Source organism: Psittacula echo (genome assembly GCF_963264785.1).
Source record: "Psittacula echo genome assembly, chromosome: 3".
Classification (NCBI taxonomy): domain Eukaryota; kingdom Metazoa; phylum Chordata; class Aves; order Psittaciformes; family Psittacidae; genus Psittacula; species Psittacula echo.
The window spans coordinates 29,380,462-29,405,654 of NC_137736.1; the positions used below are offsets into that span (position 1 = coordinate 29,380,462).

Consider the following 25,193-nt stretch of genomic DNA (forward strand, 5'->3'; position numbering starts at 1 on the left):
CTCCCTCATTTAACATAAAACCCAGTTAGAAGGGAATCAAATACAAATGGGTTACCTGTTGTCCTTGCGTTGTTTGAAACAACTGAGCTACAGCTGCAAAGGCATCAGAACTGGGTAACTGTGGCACAGTAGGTACTGAGTTAGCAGTAACTTGAGGGGGCTCTGAAGTAACCTTCGCTGGAGGGGGTGGCGAACCTGGGAGTTTCATAGGAATTGAGAAAGAACTACATTACTCCGAAACATTCACCTTACTCTTCAGTGTGTACACCTACTTCCTCAAAACAAGAGTCCATCTGCAATAGTGTACTTAACCCCAAAAGTCCTAAGGTACCCCAATTGCATATTTATTCATTTTGCCTTTTTAACCGCTCAACTCACTGCTCACATCTGCGCATGGTATACACTAAGAAAGCAAACAAAGAAAAACACCCTGTCTGAAAGCTAATCCAGCATGGGAACACAACTCTGTTCTTGTAATTACACAATTTTAGAAAAGTTAAGAGAAAAACTATTACTTAGTGATTACATTACAAGCAATGAATACCAATACACTTCAAATATTAGTTCTGGTTACAAAGTACTGGACTCATTTTTTTGGATGAATACTTAAAACGAACCATTAGATAACTGATTTGAAGAGCAACTGAGTTTCGCTTAATACTTTCTTCTTTCAAGCAGTAACTGAACTTTTGATTAAATGTCTGGTAATAATTAAAGGTTTAAAAAAGAAAAAACTATTTCCCAAGCAACTCTCTTGCTTTGCTTGGGTTTGTTCACATGCAGCTTTGGCACAGACACATGCCAAAACATAAAAACAATTTTTACTAATTCTTCCAGGAAAAGACTCCCATTTTCACTGAGCTTTACAAAACTGAGATTACATTTTAAGACATGCTATTAGCTTTTTCTACATATGCAGCTTTCCAATTCTTTTTGCTTTATACTACAATACTTTTTTAAAAAAGTATGCTTGTCAGTACAAATTAGCAGTAACACCATCAACTCCCACATGCTGTGAGCAAGTAGCTATTCTTTAGCAAATATATTTTAATGGACTACTAATAAAACTGTACAAGGAGAGACAGATTAAAAAATAAAATTTTTGTTTGAGACACTAAGCAAATGTTTGCTTCACAATACCAACTCTTTAAATCTATTCATCTGTTTGCAGTTCAAATAACTGCAGTGTTGACACGCAGCAAGCAGAGACAAACATGCTGAATATTTTCCCACAAGTCAGATGCTACATAAAAATACTGCAAAAAGATATGTGATTGTTTTAAAATACAAATTAACTTCCAAATTATTTCCTGTATCTGTTCAGAAAGCTATCTGCTTGCTCAAGGGAAAAAATCTGCATTTCTCCCTCTTTTTTAGGCTAAAAAGACTTTGTAGCATTATGAGCTAAACAGATCCTATTTCACATTATGCATTAATATATTTCTTATTATTCATTAACATATTTACTTCAGGGCCAAATTACCCCCTCTGGTGCATCTGGATGATCTCACTGAATTCAGTAATTCTGTACATGAAAATACATGCAGAAGGCAGCCAACCTGTTAGCTATTAGTGATGAGACTAAGATGGAAAATAGTGCCACTCACCTGTCATATCAGAATTAAATTGTATAGTAACCAGTCTGCACACCAGCTCAGAAGCTAAGATTTTCCCTTCTCCCTGCCACGCCATATTTATAGAACATGGCAATAGGATATGCTTTCCTAAACCACTGGAGATCTTTCACTTATGCTACTGTGCATCATTATTCTGTTTGTCACTACACCTCCCTTATTCCATTACATTTTTTGCCAGTCCTACTCCAACATATATGAGCGCAGTAAGGAGGTCACCAAAGCTAAGTCTGAAATATAAAGTGCAAACTCAAACAGAAAGCCCTCCAGAGAAAGAGAGAATTGTGGTTATGCATATTCTCATCCATGATTCAGTAACCTCACTACCAGCTTTTTATGTGGCATAAAATAGGCCAGTGAAAATACTGTGGGAAGGCAGTCATTACTTTATTCTTTAGGTCAGTGGTTTTCAACCAGCAGCCTGTATAAAAGCCTACTTCCAGGCATAAATTTACTGTTCAAGAATGTGGATTTGAAACACCAGTTAAAACATTTCAGGACTGCACACTGAAAGAGACTGGCAGCTGTTCCTTTCAGATACTAAGTTAATTCAAAGAAAGATAAAGCTGTTAACTTGTCATTTTTTCAAAATTAGAATCTGGATAAGAAAAGCATGCTCTTACATCAGAATTATAAACCTGATAAACAGAACAATATTTGAGACTAAAAGAAAATAAACATTTTTTTAGGAGGGAACACTGAAATTACCTGTAAGTAAAGCATGCACATTATGTATGTACATATGCACACACGATATAAATTACAGATATATTCCAAATAAGTGTTCGCATTCTGATAACTTCTGAAGTACAGTATCAGCATTTATTTAGAATGAGTCAGCTGTTCCACATAATTTTGAACACAAAGTTGAGTTTATTAATATGCTACTGTTGAAACTAATTTTAGACACTTTAATGTGGAAGCAAACAAGCTATTATCATTCATCCTTTTAAAAGAAGAATAAGTTATAATGTCATTCATACCTTCATTATTAGTAGCATTTTCTGTCATTGGTGCTGTGGCACTAGTTCCTGCTGCCATATCCAGAAGAGGCTGAATTATTTCAATTTTAAATACTCCATTTTTCTGCCAAAGGTTCAGGACACGGACTATTTTACTCTGTTGAAACAAAAGCAAGCATCAACGCTAAAGACAGCTTTCCTAACTCACAAACGCTAAACTGATGTTCCATACATCGAGAAGAAAGGTTTGAAGAGTACAGGAAAATTCAACATAATCAGGCATACCTATTTAACAACCTCTGTGGTGTCGACATAGGTCAGCAAGACCCTTCACATGGCAAAGATAAAACCTGCCAAATTATTTTATTCTCTGCTTTAATAAAACACAACTTGTGCCATTTTCCTAAAATTGTTCTGGCCAATCAGAAAATCCAGGTTTGATATACAACAGCCCCACCATTTCTTCACAAATGGTCATAAAGGGGTGAAGCAAACAAATGGGACAAGACAGAGAACATGAACTGGAAAACCCTAACAAAGAGAGGGGCAAATAGGCCATAAAATACTAGAACAAGACTTTGAAGTTAAACAGAAGACTATTTGCTTGAATTTTTTAATTCTAACCAACCCAGTTCTATGTTGACACCAGAAAATCCATCTCCATTATTCAAAAGATCAGGAAAGCAAGTGGAAAACATTCTAACTGCTCACGGCAGTATGATTAAATTAGAACTTTTGATTGTCAGCTGTTATTTTAAGCTCACTTCTTTTTTTAACATTAAGAACGATGAAGCTTTCAGGGACCAAGCTGGAAATTAGTCCTTCCTTCTTTACCCAGTATTAAGCAATAATATCTAACTAGCTGTGCAGCTTCAGCTGGAACATGCAGGCAGGTAAAAGTCAGAATACAAGTCGTATTGACATACCTGTCCTTTTTGTGTACTTAGTCATCCGACTTGCATATACATTTTAAGTACTTTTACTTTAGTTGCTAAGAACGAATCGATTCTGTTCCCTCTTGCTTCAACAATAAAATACCTTACTGTGACTCAGTTATATAGTTACATACACCCTTGCAAATCCACCTGTACTTTCAAAAGCTAAGCAATTAAGGAATTCCACAAAGTGTTTTCTACAATAAGATCAATTAGAGAGAAACCAGAAATGGGTACTTTAATGAAGATTTTGGTCTGAAAAAAGTTAACTTTAATTTTTTAGCTCTGGGTACACTATCCCTCCAGAAGATTTGAAAATTGTATGAAGCCCCAAAAATGCATGAACTTAATACTCTTAGTTTTAGTCACATATTAATGAAGTGTCATTCTCTTTGGATATCAGCCACAGCTGTATATCTGCAGATACAGGTTTTTTGTTTAGGTACTAGAAATTCATTAAAGCACTGTTGGTTGAAGTGTCTACGTAGGCAAAAAAACCTGATGAAGTTAGGGAAATTAAGTATTTTAACTCAAAACTTCCACTTAACTATCACCTTTGATAATCTTTCTCAGCATGTTTTACTATTTCATATAACATTCACAGACATAGACAATCACCAAATTAGCTTTCCACATTAGCTTATATTTCCACATAAGTGGAATCACCAAGGTAGCACTCATCAATTCACAACACTTGAGAAACTACAGCTGTACCTTGTCTTCAGATGGACAGAGATACAAATACTGGAATGTGGCAGTAATATTTTTAGAGAATCTTGGCCCAAAAACATCTTTGTCCGTTCCAAACTGGTGACGAGACTGACGAACAATAGAGTCAATAACATACAATCCAGGGACTTTATATTCCGGTTTGCACTGAAAACATAAAAATAACTTTCCATTATGCAGTGACACTAACAAGGTAACAGGCATTCACCTTAGATCCTTACATGAAATCTATACTTAGTATACTTGGGGAAGAAAAAGAAAAAGTATTAATTTGTTTCTTGTAGTGCTTTATTTTTGTTTTGCGTATAGAAATGGAAAGAAAGGAGAAAAACATGCTTTCACATTTGGGACAGAGCAAATGTACTTGGACAGCTTGGAACAGCCTTTATCTTCTCAATCATTGCTTTTAAGGTACCTTTAGCTTGATAACATGTGACTGCAAACACATCTACTACATTGCAGTACAGACTGCCACAACTCTACTGTCAAGCTACCTCACACTCAATGCATTGAGCTACGTCCACCAATTCTCCAGAATTAAATGAAAGTCCTTCTCTTTGGAGGTCTCTGAAGACCTCTGAATGAAAAAGCATGTTTTTCCCACTTCACTCAGAAGAATTTAGTTTAGGCAGCATGATACTTTGGTTTTAGCAAGTATTACATTCTAGCCTGTTGCTCTACACGCCTAGGCAAGCATGAAAACTGCATTTTTTGAAAATATGTATTATCTTAGCCAGTGAAGATTAACTGGAAGTTTGGTACCTTCAGTTTCCTCCCCAGGTGCTGGGTAGAGGAGGAAAGGGAAATTTCAAAATTTTCTTCTCCCCTTATGTACTACAGAAAACTTAAAGGAGATTATAGACAGAATTTCGCCCCCTCAATCCCCAAATAACAGAAGCCCTTTCTGTCATTTACTAGCATTATTAGTAATATCTAGTAATGGATGCAGACAATATCTTTATCAGTAGATTATTTTTCTTTTTTTACCTTTTTGATAAACTTCTCCACAATCTGGACAACATGCTTGTAGAGCTGCAAAATAAACACAGACTAATTTATCTACTAAACAGTGCCAAATCATTTTAGAAGTATTTTAACACTTTGTGCTTATTACCTTTTAGGAAAGACTACAAAGTATTTTAAGCTACATTCTAACAAGAAGTATGTTATCAAGCAGAGAGGAAACTATTTCATGAAGGGAACAGACAAAACAAGTCGTCCTTTCTGTAAGATGTGTGTCAGTGCATACACAAAAAACACACTGATTCTAGAGTATTAGTGAGAGCTTTCTGCATTTACTTTCTAAGCAAGTCTGCTACATTTTAATACGCTATTAAGGTGCAGTTGCATCCTGCAACATTTAAAATTTGATTACATAGAAATCACAGCATCCTAGTGGGTGTCACATAAAAAAAGCAATGATTCAAAGAAAAAAAAAAAAAAAAAAAAAAAATCAAGCTAGCATTACACTACTAGTCCAAAACCAAGAGATGATATTCACCACCCACTTGTTTCTAGATAACATTCTTAACGCCAACTAGAATAAAACATCCATGAAGCTATGAGTGGGAAATCCAGAAATGTCTTTACTTAGAAGTAAAATAATTAAACATGGCTACTGTTACAGTTTCAGGTTTATTCTACTGAACTTTACCTTAATAGCTTTAATGGCAGCTTTTGTGATGAGAATCATTTTTGCTCGGGAAATAGGAGGTTTCATCTCCATCAGTGAAAAAAGCTAAACAGAGAAAACAAGCATTTAAAATGTATTAACCAAAAAGGTAACATCTCTAAGAACTGACTGATTATTGACATTCCACATTCTGTATCGCCACAACGCCAGTTGGCCCTTGAGGAGCCAACAGGCAGCTCTTTCTAGGCTTTGTGAACCTGGCTTACAGAATAAATCTGATCTCATTTCTATATCCATAGTCCAGGTACACTATTTTAGAGAGTTTTAATCATATCAGAAGTTAAGATTAGTACTATTCTACCAGGACCATTAAGCACAAAAAGAGATTCTGCAGTGCTAGATTAAATACTCGTTTGGTTTTTTTTTTTTTTTAAAGTCTGAATTCACAGAAAGCATATTCTATATTCAAAACATGCAGGATACAGTTAGAACGTTCAGCTCTTCACATCTGAAAATGTGACTCCAAGCGAAAAAAACCCAAACTTCATTTTCACAGATAGCATCACCATGACTTACACCTCATGCGTGAGGAAATTTATCACAAAACACTTTCAAAAATTCTTGAAACTAAGCATTCAGAAAAGACCACTGTCTGCCAGTATTGGCCATAAACTCTGGAAACAAGCATTAGCTTCACATTTCAGAAACTGAGAGAAACAAACTTGCACACAGAACAGTCAGAGCCACTGAAATATCCACAAAAGGCTGAACACAGGAAGCTGAAGGAAGAGGGATACGTTTTCCTCAGGCCCCCAGCACCATCTGAACAGCATGATATTCTTATTATACTTTGCTTCCTGTAGAGCATTTTAAGAAAATAGGGAAATAAGGGATTTGGGGAGGTTTGTTTTTAAGTAACTGGCACTCATAAGCATGCTCACACACACACCAGAAAACATCAATGCACATTTCACCACTTTCCAGACCACTCTGCCTACTCTGGATTCACAGTGAATTCTATACATTCCATAAGATGCTGTTGTAATTCACATTGCAAAATTATCAGCTGCAAAACTACACTGTATGCTACACTACATTTTTGTGGCATGCTATACACACTTCTGTTCTACTAGTCATTAGACACGGAAGTATAATCAACACTGGCTTGTCTGGACCATTCCCTCTTCTCCAATCTTCCTTCCCATCTTCCAAGCAGAAAAGAGGAACCAGGATGCCCCAGTATTACTTTTGAATTCCACCTTCTGTAGCACAGATCACATTTAGATGTTCTTCCTCATTAAATACTATTTTCTATTCTTTCCATAAACTTAACTTCTTATTCAAGCTGTGGCTTACTTAGTAAAGGTAGAATCATTATATTGTCGTAATTTATCTAGTGCAAAAAAAAAATGAGATCTTTAACATTTCCTATGCACGCATAATCATTTTACCTTGAAATATTCCCCCAAAATCACAGAAAAAATGGTTCTGCATTACCTAATTTGATTTTGCTTTTCACAATAAAGAAAAAAACAGAGCCCCTGAATACTAGCCAAAAATGTAATCAATTATTTGCCACAAAGCAAGAGAATAAAAGTATCTTCATTTGACAGTGTAATGCAAAGTAAGATGTCATTTAAAAATTTATCTCTTATTTTTCTATTAATTTATAGTTCCAAGAAACTTGTGAAGTGGCCAAATTACATAGATTTATCTACTGCCCCTGTTAAAGAAAAAAACAACACAGAAGATAAAAATACTCTGCCAAATACCTGAAGGCAAGTAAAGGGATAACAAGGCTTCCAGCAATACAAAATGAAAGCCTTGCACCAATCAAATAGACAAGAAGGTACTTTATTAATTCAATTCCTATTGTGAGAGATACAAAAGAAGAAACTGTCCTTCAAGACAGTGATAGCCAGAAACCTTTTCCAACAACATCAAGTCAAGACCATAACTTTCCATTACAAAGCACCATAAATGGCAAGTTCTATTGCCAGAATGTTTGTTTTTTCAAGGCATTCAAGCTGCAAAAGATATTTCAGCTAACATCCCTGCTTGCTGAGAAATCACAGCACAGACAAATAAAAACTGACAGATAAAAGACAGAAGGAGAGATGTGGCTGTGAGTTGACTTGGTTGGTTAGGGTTTTCTTTGGTTGGTTGTTTTTTTGGGAAAAAAAAAAGAAAAAAAGCTTAATTTCAATTTTGAATTATATTTCTTTAGAGTAAGTGCAAAGACTCTGGGTGAACAAAGTCAGTGCTATTAATAAAATTCAGGAAAATCTGTTTAAAGAGGCAATGAAAGACACACAAAAAAATCCAAAACTCAACACCCACAAGCCAACCACCAGAAGGCTCAAAAAAATGAAGTGGAGGAGGAAAAAACATTAAGACAGGCACTCCATATCCATTCCTCTACACACCAAGAAGCAACTGGTCCTCCTGCAAAAGGAGCCAGTCCCATATAACAAAAACAAATGAGCCACTATGAAAGCAGCATTTCAGCATTCATATTTCAGGAATATAACTGGAGAGAACCAGGAAACTTGGGAGAGCAGGGCAGAAGACAGCAATAAATAAGTGGCAACAAAAATAAAAGTGTCTTAAAAGGTATCCCAAGCACAACATTGCAACCAGGGGAAAACAAAGGGAGTGGGGGTTGGGAGGGGGAATTAAAAAAAAAAAAAAATCCAAGGAGAAGAAAATGCTGGGGCAGGAAAAAGGAAATCAGCTGGATGCGCTGAAGTAGCCACAGAGGATGCAATAAAGAATATGGTAGCTTGGAGAAGTCACTAATTAAAGAACATGAGAGGATGAAACTTTGCCTAATAATGCAGAAATAAACAAGAGCTTTGGAAGAACAGGATTGAGCACTGTAAACTCTTCCTTTGCTGTTACAGACAGCACTCTGCAACAGGAACAAAAACACAGTAAAAGCTATGAGGTCAGTACACACAGATATTTCCAGCTCAGGATCAACTACAGCTGAAACATGCATCAAATTGAGCTACAAATATTTTTAAATACAAATACATATGCACACATATGTGTGTATGTATATATATATATACACACACCTGTGTTCTGCCCACTTTTCATACACACACCCACCATTATCTCTTGGAAAAGCACATCAAAACTTTGTTGATTTTTTAAATTTTCATAAGATTTTAGAATACCAAATGACTATTTTGAAGTTGGTTTTTCTTTAGTTTTCAGTATTGTACTTAAATGTGTCAAAATCATCTTTTAAAGATGGATAAATCTGAAATTTAACAATCTTACTAGTTCCTCATGGATTTTCACTGCTAGAAGGGGAAACTGTTCAGTAAGACACCCATGTACTTTTACATTTGCATACATTCAATTAGACTTGGATCTTCTTTTATACACACTTCCCAAACAGTATATGAAAAAAAAGCAGTGCTTTCTAAGTGCAGTCCTTCAAATAATACATGTAATTCTTAAAATGGCATCATGATCAGCTCAAGAAACAACCTAGACACAAAAGCTTACACTTTATTTAAAAAATAAATGTAATGGATGTAACAATGGCAACAAAAATTTGCAGTTTCAGGGTGTTTCCAATTTACTGCTTCACAACAGGAGCCTGTGCCTGGAATGGTCTGCCCTGCAAAGCTTCACTTGCTAGAAATGACTCCCTGTTTTTATGGCCCATAACTGGATGTTTGGAGAAAAACAAACAAAACCCACAGCTACTAGGTGTTCTCAACCTTCCTTCCCCATACAATGACACCGCTGGCTAAAGAAAAAAGCACTTTAGCTCCGCCTCTATTTCTACTGCCCACCGTACCCAATACATCAATTTGGGAATGAAAACCACCCAGAGTGTCCTGTTCACTAGGATGGAGGGTATCATAGGGCAAAAGACAGCACGGAATTAAGAGAAACTTTATTTTTACACAAAAACTAATTAACCCAAGGACTAATCAAGACATGAATCTTCATTCAGTTTTGATCATTTCAATAGTTTAAGAATTGTCTCCTCCAGTCTATGTGGATTCTTTCATATACAAAGAAAAAAAAATATAGAAAAACTAGTAGAAAGGCTTAAACACAAAATGTTATCATAGAATCATAGAATAGTTAGGGTTGGAAAGGACCTTAAGATCATCTAGTTCCAACCACCCTGCCTCACACCAAGCCATGTCACCCAAGGCTTTGTCCAACCTGGCCTTGAACACCGCCAGGGATGGAGCAGGCACAACTTCCCTGGGCAACCCATTCCAGTGCCTCACCACCCTTACAGTAAAGAATTTCTTCCTTATATCCAATCTAAACTTCCCCTGTTTAAGTTTTAACCTGTTACCCCTTGTCCTATCACTACAGTCCCTAATGAAGAGTCCCTCCCCAGCATCCTTATAGCCCCCCTTCAGATACTGGAAGGCTGCTATGAGATCTTCACGCAGCCTTCTCTCCTCCAGGCTGAACAGCCCCAACTTTCTTAGCCTATCTTATCAAAATCATTAAGGCAAAAGTTGTAAGAAAAACTTTCATATTTAGGTTATAACCGCCACACCTGCTGAAAGTAGCATGAGAAAACCCACACTTTCATTTTACACAAGCTCTAGCTTAGGATACAATTTCAAGTTCTGAATCCCCACACACTTCTTCAAATGTAGGCAGGGAGCTTCCCTGCCTGTATTTGAAAGTCTGTGCTTCAGTGGCACATATTTAAAACCACGTTTTCAAAAGAAGTAATTTCTTTGTTGCTCCGTATCAACCCTTATACTACAAGAAAGTGGAGTTATTAAAGAGCCTACTAAACTCAAGCCACAAAATATTGATTCAAGAGTATTTCTGTGTATTTTTCATAACAGTACTGAAGTGCAGGATAAAATATCTATAAACCCAAGAACCTCAAAGGCAGAAAAATCACCTGCTCATTTTCAGGCTAATAAATGCAATTCAATTAACAAAGATGAGCCACTCATTAAACCATAGCAGATAGTAAAAGGGAGTCTAACTATACTGCCTGCTATTTAAAGAGCAAGCTAGTAACAATCCCAAATTAAAAATCAATGTAACGTACCAAGTACTACAGGAAACGTGGCAGGAGTGAACTAAGAAAACCTTTCAACTCAAACTGCAGAACCTGCTCAGGTTCATGAGCCTCGGTGAGGTGTACTAGGAGGGGTGGGTAATGGGAGAAGGAACAGGATGATGGCCTGCAGTTTTCAGTCTTTCAAGCAGCAAATTATTAATTTCTGCCATTCTACAATTAATCCCCTTTGAGGGTCTAATTAACACAGAAACCTGAGAATATGTGTTTTTGAAGCAAAAGGAAGAATAACTTTATCCAAATTTACTCACAGTCTTACCTTAGAATCCTAAAAAGACAGCATGTCTGGTCACAGTATGTCTACAGAACAAGAGCAAGTTGAAATGTAGAAAAACTATACTGAATTCATTACAAGAAAAGCAAAACCAGTGATGTGTACATGCCAGTAGAGAAGGAACAGGGGTTCCAAGGGAAAAACATAAGACATGGTCAAAGGAAAAAAGGCAGCTTATACACTCTCTGTATCTGAAACTGCTAGGGAAGAAGTGAGAGTGTCATCCAGTGAGACTTATCCCACTGGCACAGAAAGAAAAAGATCAGGCTTATATCCTTTGGTGTAGCTCAAGCTTGATGTTGATCTTAAGTTTATTTATCTGTTTTAAGCATGAGGTAACACTGCAGGAAAGTAAAATACCTTTAAGACTTGAACAGACTTTCCTGGTTTCACTCTCTTCCTGAAGTTTCTTTGCCATAGAAAGGTCTCTTTACTCACAAATAAAAGGATATGGTTCTGTTTTACAGACTTACTAAATAAAACCCACAGAAAAGAAGCAGCACAGATAGAAGCATGATCTACTGAAAGAAACACAGTGTTTAGTGATTAGTGGATATCAAGCACTCAGGACATTGTTACAATACTCCCATTCTTCCCTTTTCCAATTTTCAGAGTAGCCTAATGTGCCCTCAGTAATTTCACCAAGCCTTAGGTGTTCAAGAACATTTCTCTCAGCAGGCTCCACACACACATGACAGTGCCAGTACTCTGTACATTCATTCATTATTTTTTGGAATGTATTTTATTTACACATTTAGAAACCACTCGATAGAGCCAAACTAGAAGTTTATTATTATACAGATGTATAAATGTAGATATCTGTTCATGTGCCTATAAAGTAAAAAAGGACTGAAGATGCAACTAACAAGCACAGATACCATACTATTCTGTTAACAAAACACTACTATTAATGCATGGTCAGATTTTTAAAAGGTCATATGTTTTAAAAAATACGCATAGGTCCAAAGAAAATCTGTTAACCACATACATTTTCCTTCCTCTATAAAACTCATTGCTTCCTTTCCTCTTCAGGTCCCTGTTCTTCCTTAAGCTACTAAGAAAATGAAGAAAATAGTAATGTCCACTAAACTTCTGTTGCTAAGTTGTCTCAGTTTTAAATTCTTGACCATCAGCTGTGAAGCATACCAAGTATTAGGTGCTGCCAAAGGTAAGAGATGACCATAAGATTCATGGTTGTCAGGCTACATCCTCTGGAAAATAAAGTGAGATTTAAATTTGACCACATATGAACCCCAGGCAATGAAGCTAAATAGTACTTCATCAAATAAGCTATTTCTGTGGCCTGGAAAGACCATTCACAAATTCTCAATCACCAAGGAGGAACACCTTTACAAAAGATACTCATATGAGAATTACATCATCAAAGTACACAGAACAGAATTTTGTTTCCTACACAAATGTTTTAGGAAATTATTTTGCCTCTCAGTATCAGTGCTGTTCTCGTAAGCCCAGCATGTATCCTAAAAAGCTGTTCCATCTCATTTCTTCTCTTACCAAGAATTTCTACTACAGCTTTCAATACTCCTAGGAACAGTTCAGTCCATAAGCAACAGACACAGCAATCTCTGGATTGCAGCGATGATGAGCCTTCAATTACCATGATATAGTAAAAAAGCAACTTCCATCCCAAAAGAGACACACATTACTTCTCTAATAATTTCAGTCTGGGGCTCACAGTTTAAAAAAGGGACTAGGAGCACTCTCTGATCTCCCTCTACCCTGCCCAAATAGCATTTGAACTGCTGCATAAGCACACCCTCAGGACATGCAGGAGGCAGCATGGACTTAAAAATACAGCTTATTGCACCTAGTGGAGTATAGGAATCATTTCAGGCAGCAACAACAGGTAGCAGCTTTCACCATTTTCTTAAAGGGACAAAATGCACAAAAGACTATATTAACCTTTCCTCCAACCACAGATATTAGTAGTTGTGTCCTTGCTGCTTTGCCATACAGCAGAGGGAATCTAACTGGGGTTCGTGAGTTCCAGTAACTGCTGAAGAAGCACTGTGAAGGATATCCTGCTAGCCTCTATTTATAGGACATGGGGAGGGGAAGAACAAGGAGCAACAGATTGTAATAGAACATGCAAAATGAAGTCTTACCATTGGCGTAAGACAGCTACACCGGATGACAACCACAACTGTCCAGTTCACTGAATATGGACAAACAGTAAAGAAGCAAGCCACAGCTCTAACTTGAAAGGAACAGCCTCCAAAATATCTATCCTGTCTGTGATCTAGGCATGCTTAGAGTGGGATATCAATTGTTTCAGTGGTACAGATTAACTATTACTAACCTGAAACACAATTAAGTGAATACACTGCATTACTCAATACAAATACAAGATTGCAAAATAGGAAATTGACTTTACTTCCAGCAGCAAGACTGTGAAGAAATTTCCATTTCTAATTTTTTATAACCAGTAAACTGTTATAACCAGTATTCTTCAAGTTTTTCAGATGAAAGGAAACACATATCCTCTCAATTAAAACATGACAAGGATTAAAACCTTTAGAAACCATGGTGGATGTGTGGGTTTGGGGTTTTTTTTGTTGTTTTGGTTGGGGAGAGAAGGGGTTGGTTTGTTGATGGGTTTTTGGGAGTGAGGTTGTGTTGCTGTTGTTGGGTTTGGGTTTTTATGGGTTTGTTTGGTTTTGGCTTGTTTTTTTGTTGCTGTTGTTGTTGGTTTGGGTTTGTGGGTGGTTTTTTTTTTTTGAGGGGTTAGAAAAAAATGTTTATTCATTTTCTTAAAAACATAAAGTTTTGCACCATTATCAAGTTACATTTTGTGATTTACTTATACTGTACTATTGATTTAACACAATGTAAACACCTAACAGTACATGAATTCTTACTCATTCTTCCAAGATACAATTTGAACTAATTTCTTCAGGGAAAATATACTATACTACATAACTATCAAATCCCACCTGTTCAGCTGATAGTATCTACTCAGAGTACTGCTGGATAAAAATAAAGCAGCAAATGTGTTCAGTTAATAGAAAAAAGGTGCTTGCTCCCATAGAAAAACAGAATTTTTAAGAAGCCCATTTACTGATAAACTTGTATTCAAAGTATAGGTCTAAAGAACAGACTAAGGGAATGGACAACACAACCAAACCCCGTGTAAGTTACCACCCATTGCCAGAGTCAAACTAATTGACTTTAAGTGTTCCCTTCTAGCTTGCCACAATTGCCAAGTGCAACATGCTAGCTCTAACCTCTGTACTTAAGTTTTAACTTACAATTCAGATGGACAGTTAAGATCACATACTTATCGCAGTTAGTTGACAGGCAGAAACTTGTTACTTCACTGCAACATAATCGTACATAATGCCAGAAGCCTACAACCCAAAGGGTTTCTGACTTCTGAGTAGAACTGGAACCTAAGTCAGCCAAAACTACTAATGGCTTCTACCGGAATGGGTGAGCAGCTTCAGCCAAAACAAAACGGCTCAAATTGCATAAACAGAAGTGTTGCTGGTACTTTTCTTTCCTAAGCTCTTTTGTCTGAGGAGAGGATACCAACCTAATAGCTTAGAGGATACCTAATTTACAGCCATGATTTGAACTTGGGACCTACCAACATTGAAGAAGCATCTGTTATCACCAAACCCACCTCCAAAAATGCCAAATGATCTTATCACCTAAAGAAGTAAGTGGCATCTCTCCTTTCACTTTCACAGAAAGATTGAGAAGGAGCTACAGGAGAAAAGATAGTAAAGCCAGAAGCACATTGCCTCTATCATGCATTTGAAGTCCAGCACTTCATGGCTGCAGTTAAAGTTGCCCATTATAAAATCATAATTCTCCGTCTACCGTAGTATCGTAGCAAACTAGCCAGCAAGTTCAGGAGTTCTTGACCTACAGTGTATTGTGTAGATATCCTCATCTTTGCTGTTGAAACTATTCCACTTTCAATAAAATAATTAACTATTCAGGGAACAGAGAATGGTACCTCTGTAGTCCTCACAAAGTCTGCGCATTATAAGCCAAGTCTTATAGACAAAGTGAGTTCTCACACACTCACTGGCCTGCGCTATTCCCACCATTCTGTGAATAACGTTGAGACCTTTTGTAAAATAGCTCTTTCACTTTGTCCACTTTCACTGAGAACGCCCAGAAATGGAACAATATCTGCCTGCAAATCTTACTCTCCTAAAAAAAGCTTGTGATGCTTCACACTTCATTCTAGCATGCATTGTTTTGCATTCACAGCTTCAGGCAACATATGCTGCAAAGTTAAGAGGACAGTTTAAGAACTGGACTTTTATGTTCTTAGCTAATATCATAAACACACCTTCTGAGTACAGGCAGTAATTACACAAACCCTGAATTTATTAACATGCTAGCTTTACACCTAAGTAGTCCTATGGAACTAGTGACACATACAAATGATTGCAGAACAGGCATTTTATAGTTTTCTTCCCTATAAATGATGTTTAAATGAAATCCTTTCAGCAGCCAGCCATCAGAATTTCACTCAATATTTCTGACTGCATCAAACAAAAGCACCACACTTTTACTACATCTGAGAGGAAGATGTATGAAATAAAACATGCCCATTTCTAAAACAAAGATTAGTCACAGAATACCAAGAAACACTGTTCGCACTCTCAAGTCACACATACTTTCACCACCAGATCAGCAAAAGGAGTGGAATTTATTCTTTGAGAAACACTAAGCCCTGTCTGTACAATAAAGTTTTATCAGGTAACAACATGTTCAAATAAATGAAGTGAAAGCAATCATCTGCTAGAACTTCTGTTTATATTTAGGCAGGTAAGAATATTTTTGTGTTTACGCGATAACTGAAAATGCCACATGCATGCCGTTCTGTTAACATCTTTGGGAACCTTGCTTTGTACTCTTCCATACCACTCCTTCAAAATATCACAATATGCCCTTAGCATGGGCACATAAAAATAAAACTGTTAACAGGAGGTGCATGCTACCTACTTTTCGCTTTGTACTTCTATAATTTTGCTAAAGATAAGTAGATTTTCAGTGGGGGGTGTATGAGTATGACAAGCAGTTGCAGAGAGTGAACTTTACACAGCATGACTTCATCACATGAAAGCAGTCTGCCATTTTTCTTGTTTCTGTTCAACAAGCATGCACACAGCAACCTAACCCTCAAAACATATTAAATATTCTGGAATAGGTTCTAGCCTCACTTCCATTATCTGCAACAAGAACATGCATGTTCTGTAGTTCATACAGGATCTGCAAAAGTCAAATCACTGAACTGAGGCGGGAGGGTCATCTTATCTAAGAATCATCTTAAGTCATGCGTCAAAAACTTTATAGAGACCAGAGTATTTTATTATATATTACGCAAAAAGCAACCACAGTCCATTTTGTTTCCAGTTCTGATAGGCTAACTAAGGAATAAGCAAAAAATCAGAATAAGACAGACATCTTCTGTGTCCTAGGAAAGGACAGCGAACGCCTTACTCTTTCCAGCCTAACTCCCATGTCGCTAGCGCTTGGGTCGATCCCTTACTCCCATCCCCACGCTTCGTTTCTATAACAAGGCAGCCCCCCCTTGCAGCTCTCCCTCTCCCTATTCAACCTCCAGCCTATCCTAACTGCCGCCCGTTCACATGGCAGATCTCTCGCCAAACCAGTGCGAGGAAATAAAAGTGCCTCGCGCGCTGAAACGCGGCTTCCCCCTCCTTAACAACACGCACGCAGTGGGAACGCCTTGTAACAGGGATCCCAGCTCGAACGCTCTCCAGCAGAGCGAGGAAGGAACTGAGAAAATGAAGGGACAGAAATGGGGGCCCAAATACTCTCTCTCAGCCCCCGGCCCACGCGGGAACGCGAGCTGCGGCGTCGCTCAGGGAACGCTCCCGGCCGTTGCAACCTCCGCGGCGGGCCTGACCACGCTCGCCTCCATTTTACTCAGGAGACGAGATCTCCCCTCACCCGCCCCTGAGAACGGCGGGAGGCCCCGCTCCGAGCCAGGCCCAGCGCTTGCCCGGGCCCTCCCCAAAGCAGGCCTCTGGCGGCGCCGCAACGGGCCCGCGCGGCCCAGAGCCGGAAGCCGAGCGGCGGGTTGAGGGGGGAGTGATGGCGCCCACCCGCGACCCCCACCCCGACCCCTCAACGGCCACCCGGATCAAACCTGCTTCCCCTCACTCCCATTCCCCGGCTCTCACCTCCTGGTTGAAGGCGTTCACGGCCTCCATGTTGGCGGCGGCGGCTGATGCGGGCGGGCGCCCGCGCGGGGGAGGGAAGGTAGGGGACGGGAGGAGGAGGAGCAGCAGCTCGGTCCTGCTCAACGGCTGCGCGCGGACATGGCCGTTCGGCGGCGGCGGGGCTCGCGCTCTCCGCTCTCCCCTCACGCCCTCGCTGGCTCGCTCGGTGCGAAGTCTCACTAGCAGGCCCCCGGCACAAACCGTCTCTCCCAGCGGGATGGCGGAGCCCACGCCGCGCAGAGCACCCTGGGATCGCGCAGGCCTCCCGGCCCCGCGCCACCCACAGGCGACAGAAGGGAAAGGGGGAGTAGAGAATAGGGAGGAAGGGAGGGAGGGAGAGCGCGCGGTGCGGCGAGGGCACCACGTGACCAGGGGACGGGTTACCCCCCGAGCCCCGCCATGTCAGCGCTGGCTCCGCCCGGGGGAGGGGAAATGGCGGAGATTAGGTGGCTGGTAGCTGGCCCAGTTGTGCTGTTGGTTGTGTTCCGGTAGGCAGTTTCTGTTTTCGGCTGCTGGGTGAGCAGAGCCAGGAGGCTCCATTGCTTGGCCCCTTAGGGAAGGCTGTGGCTTCGGTAGCGGTGTTGCCGTTGCGTGGCCCGGTTCCCTGAGGGAGGTGGTGTGAGGGTGCACGCTTGGGCCATGCTGCTGCGGTGCTGTGGTGAAAGCGGCACCCGTTCACGCTTAAAAACTGGTCTTTTTCTTTTAATCTCACGCAATAGTATTTAGCAGGTGGCACAGCACCCCATGAACCCTCTGTGAATAGAGTAAAGGAGCGGCGCTGGGGTGCGTTTTGATGCCTAGCATGGCCAGTACCGGCACGGTGGAAGAAACTGCTGCTTGCTTAAATACAAGACAAACCAAAACTGAAAGGCTGTTCTCACAGTCAAATGCTTTGCGCCGGTAAAGAAGATCGTTAATGACTGCATCCACGCTTACAATGGGAGTTAATGTTCAAGAGAACAGGGCATGTATGCTGCAAAGTGTAATTTCAAGGACATTAGCTGGCTATTGGCAACTTATTTAAGAGCGCATTTGTCAAGTACACTGTCAAGTGCGTTAGTAATGCGTTAGTGTCAAATCGGAGTGAATTGAGGTGTTTAACTTACAGTTTCATTATTAAAGGCTAGTTCAGTACATCAGCAAGGGAATAAATAAGGAAGAGACTCGGAATGTTACAAAAATCTCACAAAAACTGTATTTGGCTTTGTGTTCTACTGTTAATCTGTAGCTAGGGTTTGGGTTGTTAATCAAATGCAGATTACTCTCGGAAGTCTCTTCACTCTGTCAAGCAATTAGTCCTTTTAAAAGCGAGTATTTTGGAAGTTAAAGTTTATATTAATTGGAACTCTTGTCGTACTCTAATTATAAAATGCATAAGGAGGAGTTTATGTACAGATATATGGTTGATGGAGGATTTTTTTTTTAACTAAACAGGTTCTAGTGGCAAGTGGAAAGCTCTTCCAGATGTCATGAATTCCTATCGGTTGATCTTTAATTGGAAAAAGTCATATTTCTAGCTTCTTCCCTCCCACCTTTTTTAAAGAAAGCTGCCAAGCTAGAAAAGAGTGAGGATGGGGAAAAGATAATATTGCCCGTCTAGTGTCTTTATGTTTGGTGTTTATTTTTTTTCTCCCCGTTTTAACATGGTAAATTACTTCCTATTACATAGGAAGTAATTTACATGTTACAACTCTTGTCCATGTCATTGTCCAGAAGTTCACAAAAGGTAGCTTGTTTTGCCACCTGAAAACTAGGAAAGGCAAAGGTAGAACTAGAGTATGTGGCAAGAAGCTGAAAAAAAAAAAGGCAAAATATCTCTGTCCAGTTCTTCCTTCAACTAAAGAGCTTTCTGAGAAGTAAGAATGGTGTTTTTGAGGGCTCTTGGCTTACAGAGAGAGAATGAGTGAGAATGGACTTCCTGCACCGGTGATTCATTTTTGGGTTTGAATCCTAGGTGTTGAATGATGACAACTATTTCTATAATGCTGAGTACCTGACATTATATTCCTTTCAGTGCATACTTAGTGATACAAATGCAGCTCCCTCAACACCCTGTTAGCAGCTTATTTTGAGTACAGAAAACAAAACAAAAGCTTCCAAGGACAGGAAAGGCTACCAGCAGTTCTGTAAATTCACATTAAACCAGGGAGTTCTTTTGCTATTAAAAGTTTTTAAGTATTCTGAATCCCATATTTGCCTGTCACAGGGTGTCACTACGAGTTTTAGAGACTCCTCTAAAAACTTTCTGTTAAATGCGTTCAGTTTTCCTCATTGTTATTTATTAGGTATTGTTGTATTATTAATCTTAATTTTTTAATAAAATTGCTTTTTATAGCACGTTTATAGTCAGACTTTGTGCATAATTGGATTTTACATAACTTGGGGGGGGGGGGAGGGCGGGAATGGGAACAACGTGGATGTATCCCAGTGTGTTTCAGAATTGCCTAGTATTCACCTACCAAGCTAAAGCTGGTGTCGTTGTGTGTGCTATGATATGGACCTGGTTCTCCCTGCAGTATAGACAGTTCCTTAGGGTCTGTAGTGTTATCCCTGGCAATTTTTGTTCATTGAGAATTAAATTCTGATTCCTCAGGGGCTGAATGTTAGGATTTGGAGGTGGGACAGGGTGAAGTAGGTTAATTACTGAAGCTTTAGACTTAAGTCTGGGTTTTACTAGACTATGGATTTGATATTCAAAGCACAGCTGCTTCATCAAGATAAATGCTCATCAGTTTTCAAGTAAAATTTGCTATTGCTTGTGTTGTATTATAACTGCCTGTAGAGAGAGGAGATAATTGTCTAACTTCTTATAATGAAAAGAACATGCTCTTCATTACTTTTGTCAGTTTTTAGTTTGCAGGGACTTGAACTCGGCAGCAGGTTTGTTATTTAAAGTTGCTTTTACAACAGTATTAGACATGATATAAATATATGGTGTATGATGGCCAGGATTGTGTTATATATATTTGTACAATATAAAGGATAGTCCTTGCCCTGAAGACCATGCAATCCAGTGTGGTTCATAGATCATGTATTATCATACTTGTTGTTCATGTAATACGCATTTTAAAATATTGTTCAATATTATTCCAGATGTCATATGTTTAAGAATTTTTACTTGTGTTGCTGCGTGGATTTAGTTTGTTCAGCTTACTTACTTTTGTTTCTGACAGATGGGCAATAAATGGGCACATCAATGTATGGAAATTGCTGTTGACAACAAATTATGGTTACTTGATGTAATGATTCTTTTTGTCCTTGTACCAGCTGATGAAATACATGTGCAAGTCTTATTCAAGCTTGTTGAAATCTGAAATGTTTTTGAATTCTGTATAATCCTTGTCATTTTATACATAATGAAATACAAGTTTAACTGAATTTTGGTTAGTTTAAGCATTTAGAGTTTTACATAATGATAGGTCTGTCATTTTTTTTTCTTACAGTAATGTTAAGTCTTGATCTTTGAATCCTAAATTTTGTTCAGTCTTCTAAATTACTAGCATTGTGCATCATTATTGACAATGATTGACAACGATCATCTGTAAAAATGTCATATTCTCTGTTCTTTGATTATCTGTGTCTGCCTATCAATGTTTCTCTGACTCATTCAGTAAGGATTAGTTATCACTTGCACAGTATTGCGCTGTAATTTACTGTTGTAATTTAACTTATGGGTCAACTTTTTTACTAGTAAAAAAACTAGCTCTACCTCACATCATGGGGAGGGATTTACTGTTCATCAAATACAGGCCATGCTACAATCAGATCCCTGACATCAGTAGGTCTTTGAGGGAAGACCCTCACTTTTTGTGGGGCAGGGTTAAACTTGTATGCCTGGCACTGAGATTCTGTACTTGAGACTTAAACTGATGCTTCTGGATGCTGATTTTTGCTCTTGGTGTTTGCAAACTCAGTTATTGCTGACAGGGAGACTGTAGTGGAACAGTGCTTTGAAAGCCTGTTGGAAACTTTATAAGGCTAAGTGGTTTTGCCTGCCTGCCTAGGTAGAGTGAATCAGTGTGCAGAAGCTTTGGACAGAACTAGCTTTCAATTTGATTTTAAGTTCCACTGTAAGTATGCAAGTATAGTTTAAGGTCCTGGGTTTTAACCTAGAAGGCCTTGTATAGTTTAACAGCTGGTCACTGTGGAGGTTGTCTCTCTTCCTTTGAACTGTTGGGTGCAAAGTGGTATTTGGATATAAGTGACCAAAGTAAAACAAGATGATTCTGCAGGCAGCTTTCTGATGCAGACAGCTGGATTTGCTGTTTGCACATAGGATATTGTAGCTGTGGATGTTTCTCTTGTGTTGTTAATGAATACCAAGATTTGAGCCTGGTATAAAATAATTCTTTCTGGCCGTGGGGATTACTTTTGAACTACTTACTCTAAGGGAAGTTGGAGGAATTGGAAGTAGGGAGGAATTTGTGAATTTTTTGTTGTGAGCATTTAGATTTTTATGCTTTGCCATAATATTACTAAACTGCTGTTGATGTATTTGGGGCTTGTCTATCTCTGATGCTTAGTTTAACCATTTATTTTAATATTTTTCAGACAGGAGGAAGCCTCTGCCTTTAAAAAAAATATATTGGATAATAGTGCAGATATAGGATGTCCACCTGCCTCCATTGGATCTTTAATATTACCCCAGAGATTCCAAATCATACAGCAGGGCAACCAACAATAAGGAGCTCACTTTGCAAGATCTCGCACTGCTCCTTAAGTAATGGTGGCTTTGCACTTGAAAGCTTATGGGATAGAATATTAGCTTAGTAGAAGACAAACCACCATTTAGGTTTTCTGTATAATCTAGACTTGCTTTCGCTGGTAGACACATGAGAACAGACTTTCCGCTTTGCTCCTCCATAGTAATCTCACCAGCCTCTTCTGGTCTGATGTGGAGGCTGGCAAGATTATGAGACTAAACAAGATTTTGTAGTAGGTGCAAGGCTGAAGATCGGAGTATGTCAGAAATTACTTCCTTCTCTGACAATACGGTGGTGCTGCTGTTTCAGCTGTCCATTAGAGGCACAGAGACTGCAGACAGCTAACAGCTATTGAATAAAGACTAATTCTTTTGAAAAATTCAGTGTTTAACTATGGCTTGAGATGATGCGAACATAAGGAATTTAGGACACAGAACAAGGGAACAGATACAGAAATACATATTATATGTGATGGTTCATAGTCTGTCTAGCACGTTATGAGGTTTATAACAACTAATGAGTGTGCTCACATTGTCACATTGAAATTAATTTTTCAGTGCTTTAGAAAACCTGCAAAATAGGAAACAGGTTTGTGGGGGTTTTTGTGTTGTTTTTTTTTGTTTGTTTTTGGTTGGTGGTTTTTTTTTTTAATTAGGAATCACGAATGCCATTTTAGTGAATCATTTATCTGAAAAAAGAAAAAAACCCTGCAATTCTAAGGCAGCTGCCATTCTGCGTGTGAGTCAGTTCCTAAGCATATGTGTAAGCCAATAGCAACACAGTTCACCACTGTCTCTGGTGACTTTGTGGTCATAGTTCTTTACTCCCTTTGTTGTTAGGTATTTCAAAACAAAGTGTTTAATTTTGGATTTGATGAAATTTTATTTCAACAGGGGTTTTTTCCCCACCCCCTCCGTAAGTGAGGTGAGAAGAAGCAAAAAACTGTTTATGTTAACTGGATAGGAATTATGTTGCTTGTTTTCTATGTTTGCTTATTTATTTAGGAGAAAATAAATCAGATGTGACAGCAAACAGAAACAGAAAATGCTGTCCATATGAAACCAGCTTTCAGCTTACTGTTTCTTGTGAGTGAAGCCTGGGAATATTCACCTCTTCCAACACTGATATCTATTTTGCAAAACTAGTTCTAAATAGAATCAAACCCTGATGTCTTTAAATATTTAAGTTCTGTGCTTCTGAATTTCACTGAGATAAAGGCCCACAGGCTTCCGTGGGTTTTGGCAAGCCTCTGTTCCTTTGCTCTATACTTAACCTCCTACTGGCATCAGTAGGTCAGAAGCATAGGGGCCTTTGTCCTTCGTCATTATCACAAAGCCCATCAAGCTCACTTTGGGTCTCAACATCTTTCACAGAAAGAATAAATAGCTCCCTATTGTTCCTTTTAGTCTCTCTCTTTCCCTCCCAAATTATCTAGGACAAAAGGGGTTCTGAATTTTAAAGTAATTTCTGTTTGTGTATAATCACTTTGTAGTATTTTGTATAGTCTGTGTTTACAGTAACCAGTGCTGAAATGTTTTATCTCATATTGTCCATGTCAGGCATTCAAAAAACTTGTTCAGTCCTTTTTTCCTCCTGGGACTAAAAAACCACCAAGAACAGTTGCCAGTGATTTGTAATTATTTGCTTTCCAGCTTCTGGAAGTTGGCTTTTTTTGTTGTTTCTTCCTCACACTGATGAGAAAGTTAGATTTGTATATATATATATATATAAAAATCTCAAGATGATATGAGATACATATATATATATCTCAAGATGTTCATGTAGTCATGATGCAGTCACTACTGAAGAAGATGGGATTTTAAGTCAGCTAAGTGTCATGGGGTGCAATAAAATTCTGAGTACTAGCAGCGACAAGTTGATTTACTCTGGGATGTAACCACAAAGTACTCAAGAAGGCATCTGTAAGTTTTAAGCCTTTTTAGTTTTGCAATATACTAGTAGAAATTTCTAGTCAGATTATATTTGAGGGAGGAGAAAGATATTTTATGCAAGAGACAACAATTCTTAGGCATTGGTTTATAAAGTTTATAAAACGTGGCAATAGGTGTCTCAGTCTTCATGGGAGATGTGCGGACAGATTGCTGCGATTCACTTTATTCAGGTACACATTTTCAATAGGGTTCTGTGTTGCTGTTGTAGCCCAACAACACAGTACAGAGATGACAATTGTCAAATTCTCTGAAATTCAACTCAATTGTCCTATGAGGTATTTGAACACTTTTCCTTAGTATTAATGAGAAGTACCGGTGGCACAATACTTGTTTGTGGCATCTATTTAGCTTTTCAGGTTTCAGCATGTTGATCTTGGAACACAGGCTAAGTAGGACTTTCCAGGACACTGTCTGCAGCTGCTCCCAACTGAGGCGAATGACATTATCTAATTAAGATACACCTAAAAGTAGAGCTTTGTGTCTGTCCTTTCCCACTCTGCCAGCATTAGAAGGATGTTTGCAAATGTGACATCTCTGAACTTTAGGAAGAAGCTTTCACCTTCTAGATGAAAATTCTTCATATTAAATGTGTGGGCTACTCCTGTCTCTAGAGTAAGTAATTATTCACTGGCTTTACTCCTTCATTTTAAAAGCTTTTTTCTTTTTCTTTTTTTTTTTTTTTTTTTTTTTTTGCCAGTTCTCTTACAGTCCCTGTTGTGGCCAGAAGATGGCACTTATGTACACACTAAGAAGCGGTAAATGAGGCTACTTTATCTCACTTTGATCTCATAGCACACGAGGGACACAGATTCAAGTACAAAGTCCAGGAACTTGTTACTCCACGTAAAAAAACTCTGTTTCCTTATTTTGTAATAAGGATCTGATATGGCACTGAATTCAGAAGGTAACCATTAAACAAAAATCCTGTGTGTTTGTTGGTTTGGGGTTTTTTTTAGGAGAATAATCTAAAAGCACTTTTTTTCTGTTCCAGATGCTGTGCCACATGTTAAGGCCGTGCTTAAAGATGATTTTCCACTGAAATAGCTTTTACTTTTTAT

The 25,193-nt window shown here is 38.6% G+C and overlaps 1 protein-coding gene across 2 annotated transcripts in view; it reads right to left on the reverse strand.

The window, feature by feature from the left end:
• SCAF4 (SR-related CTD associated factor 4) overlaps positions 1–17,663 on the reverse strand; it is a 45,215-nt gene extending 27,552 nt beyond the window's left edge. For both annotated transcript variants that reach the window (XM_080613865.1, XM_080613864.1), the window contains exons 1-6: positions 17,442–17,663; positions 5,915–5,998; positions 5,248–5,292; positions 4,246–4,407; positions 2,618–2,753; positions 56–195 (exon numbers count right to left, since the gene is read on the reverse strand). In XM_080613865.1, the coding sequence (XP_080469991.1) occupies positions 56–195; positions 2,618–2,753; positions 4,246–4,407; positions 5,248–5,292; positions 5,915–5,998; positions 17,442–17,471 (597 nt within the window). In that variant the 5' untranslated portion in view covers positions 17,472–17,663. The remainder of the gene's footprint in view (positions 1–55; positions 196–2,617; positions 2,754–4,245; positions 4,408–5,247; positions 5,293–5,914; positions 5,999–17,441) is intronic.
• Between the last annotated feature and the right edge of the window lie 7,530 nt (positions 17,664–25,193).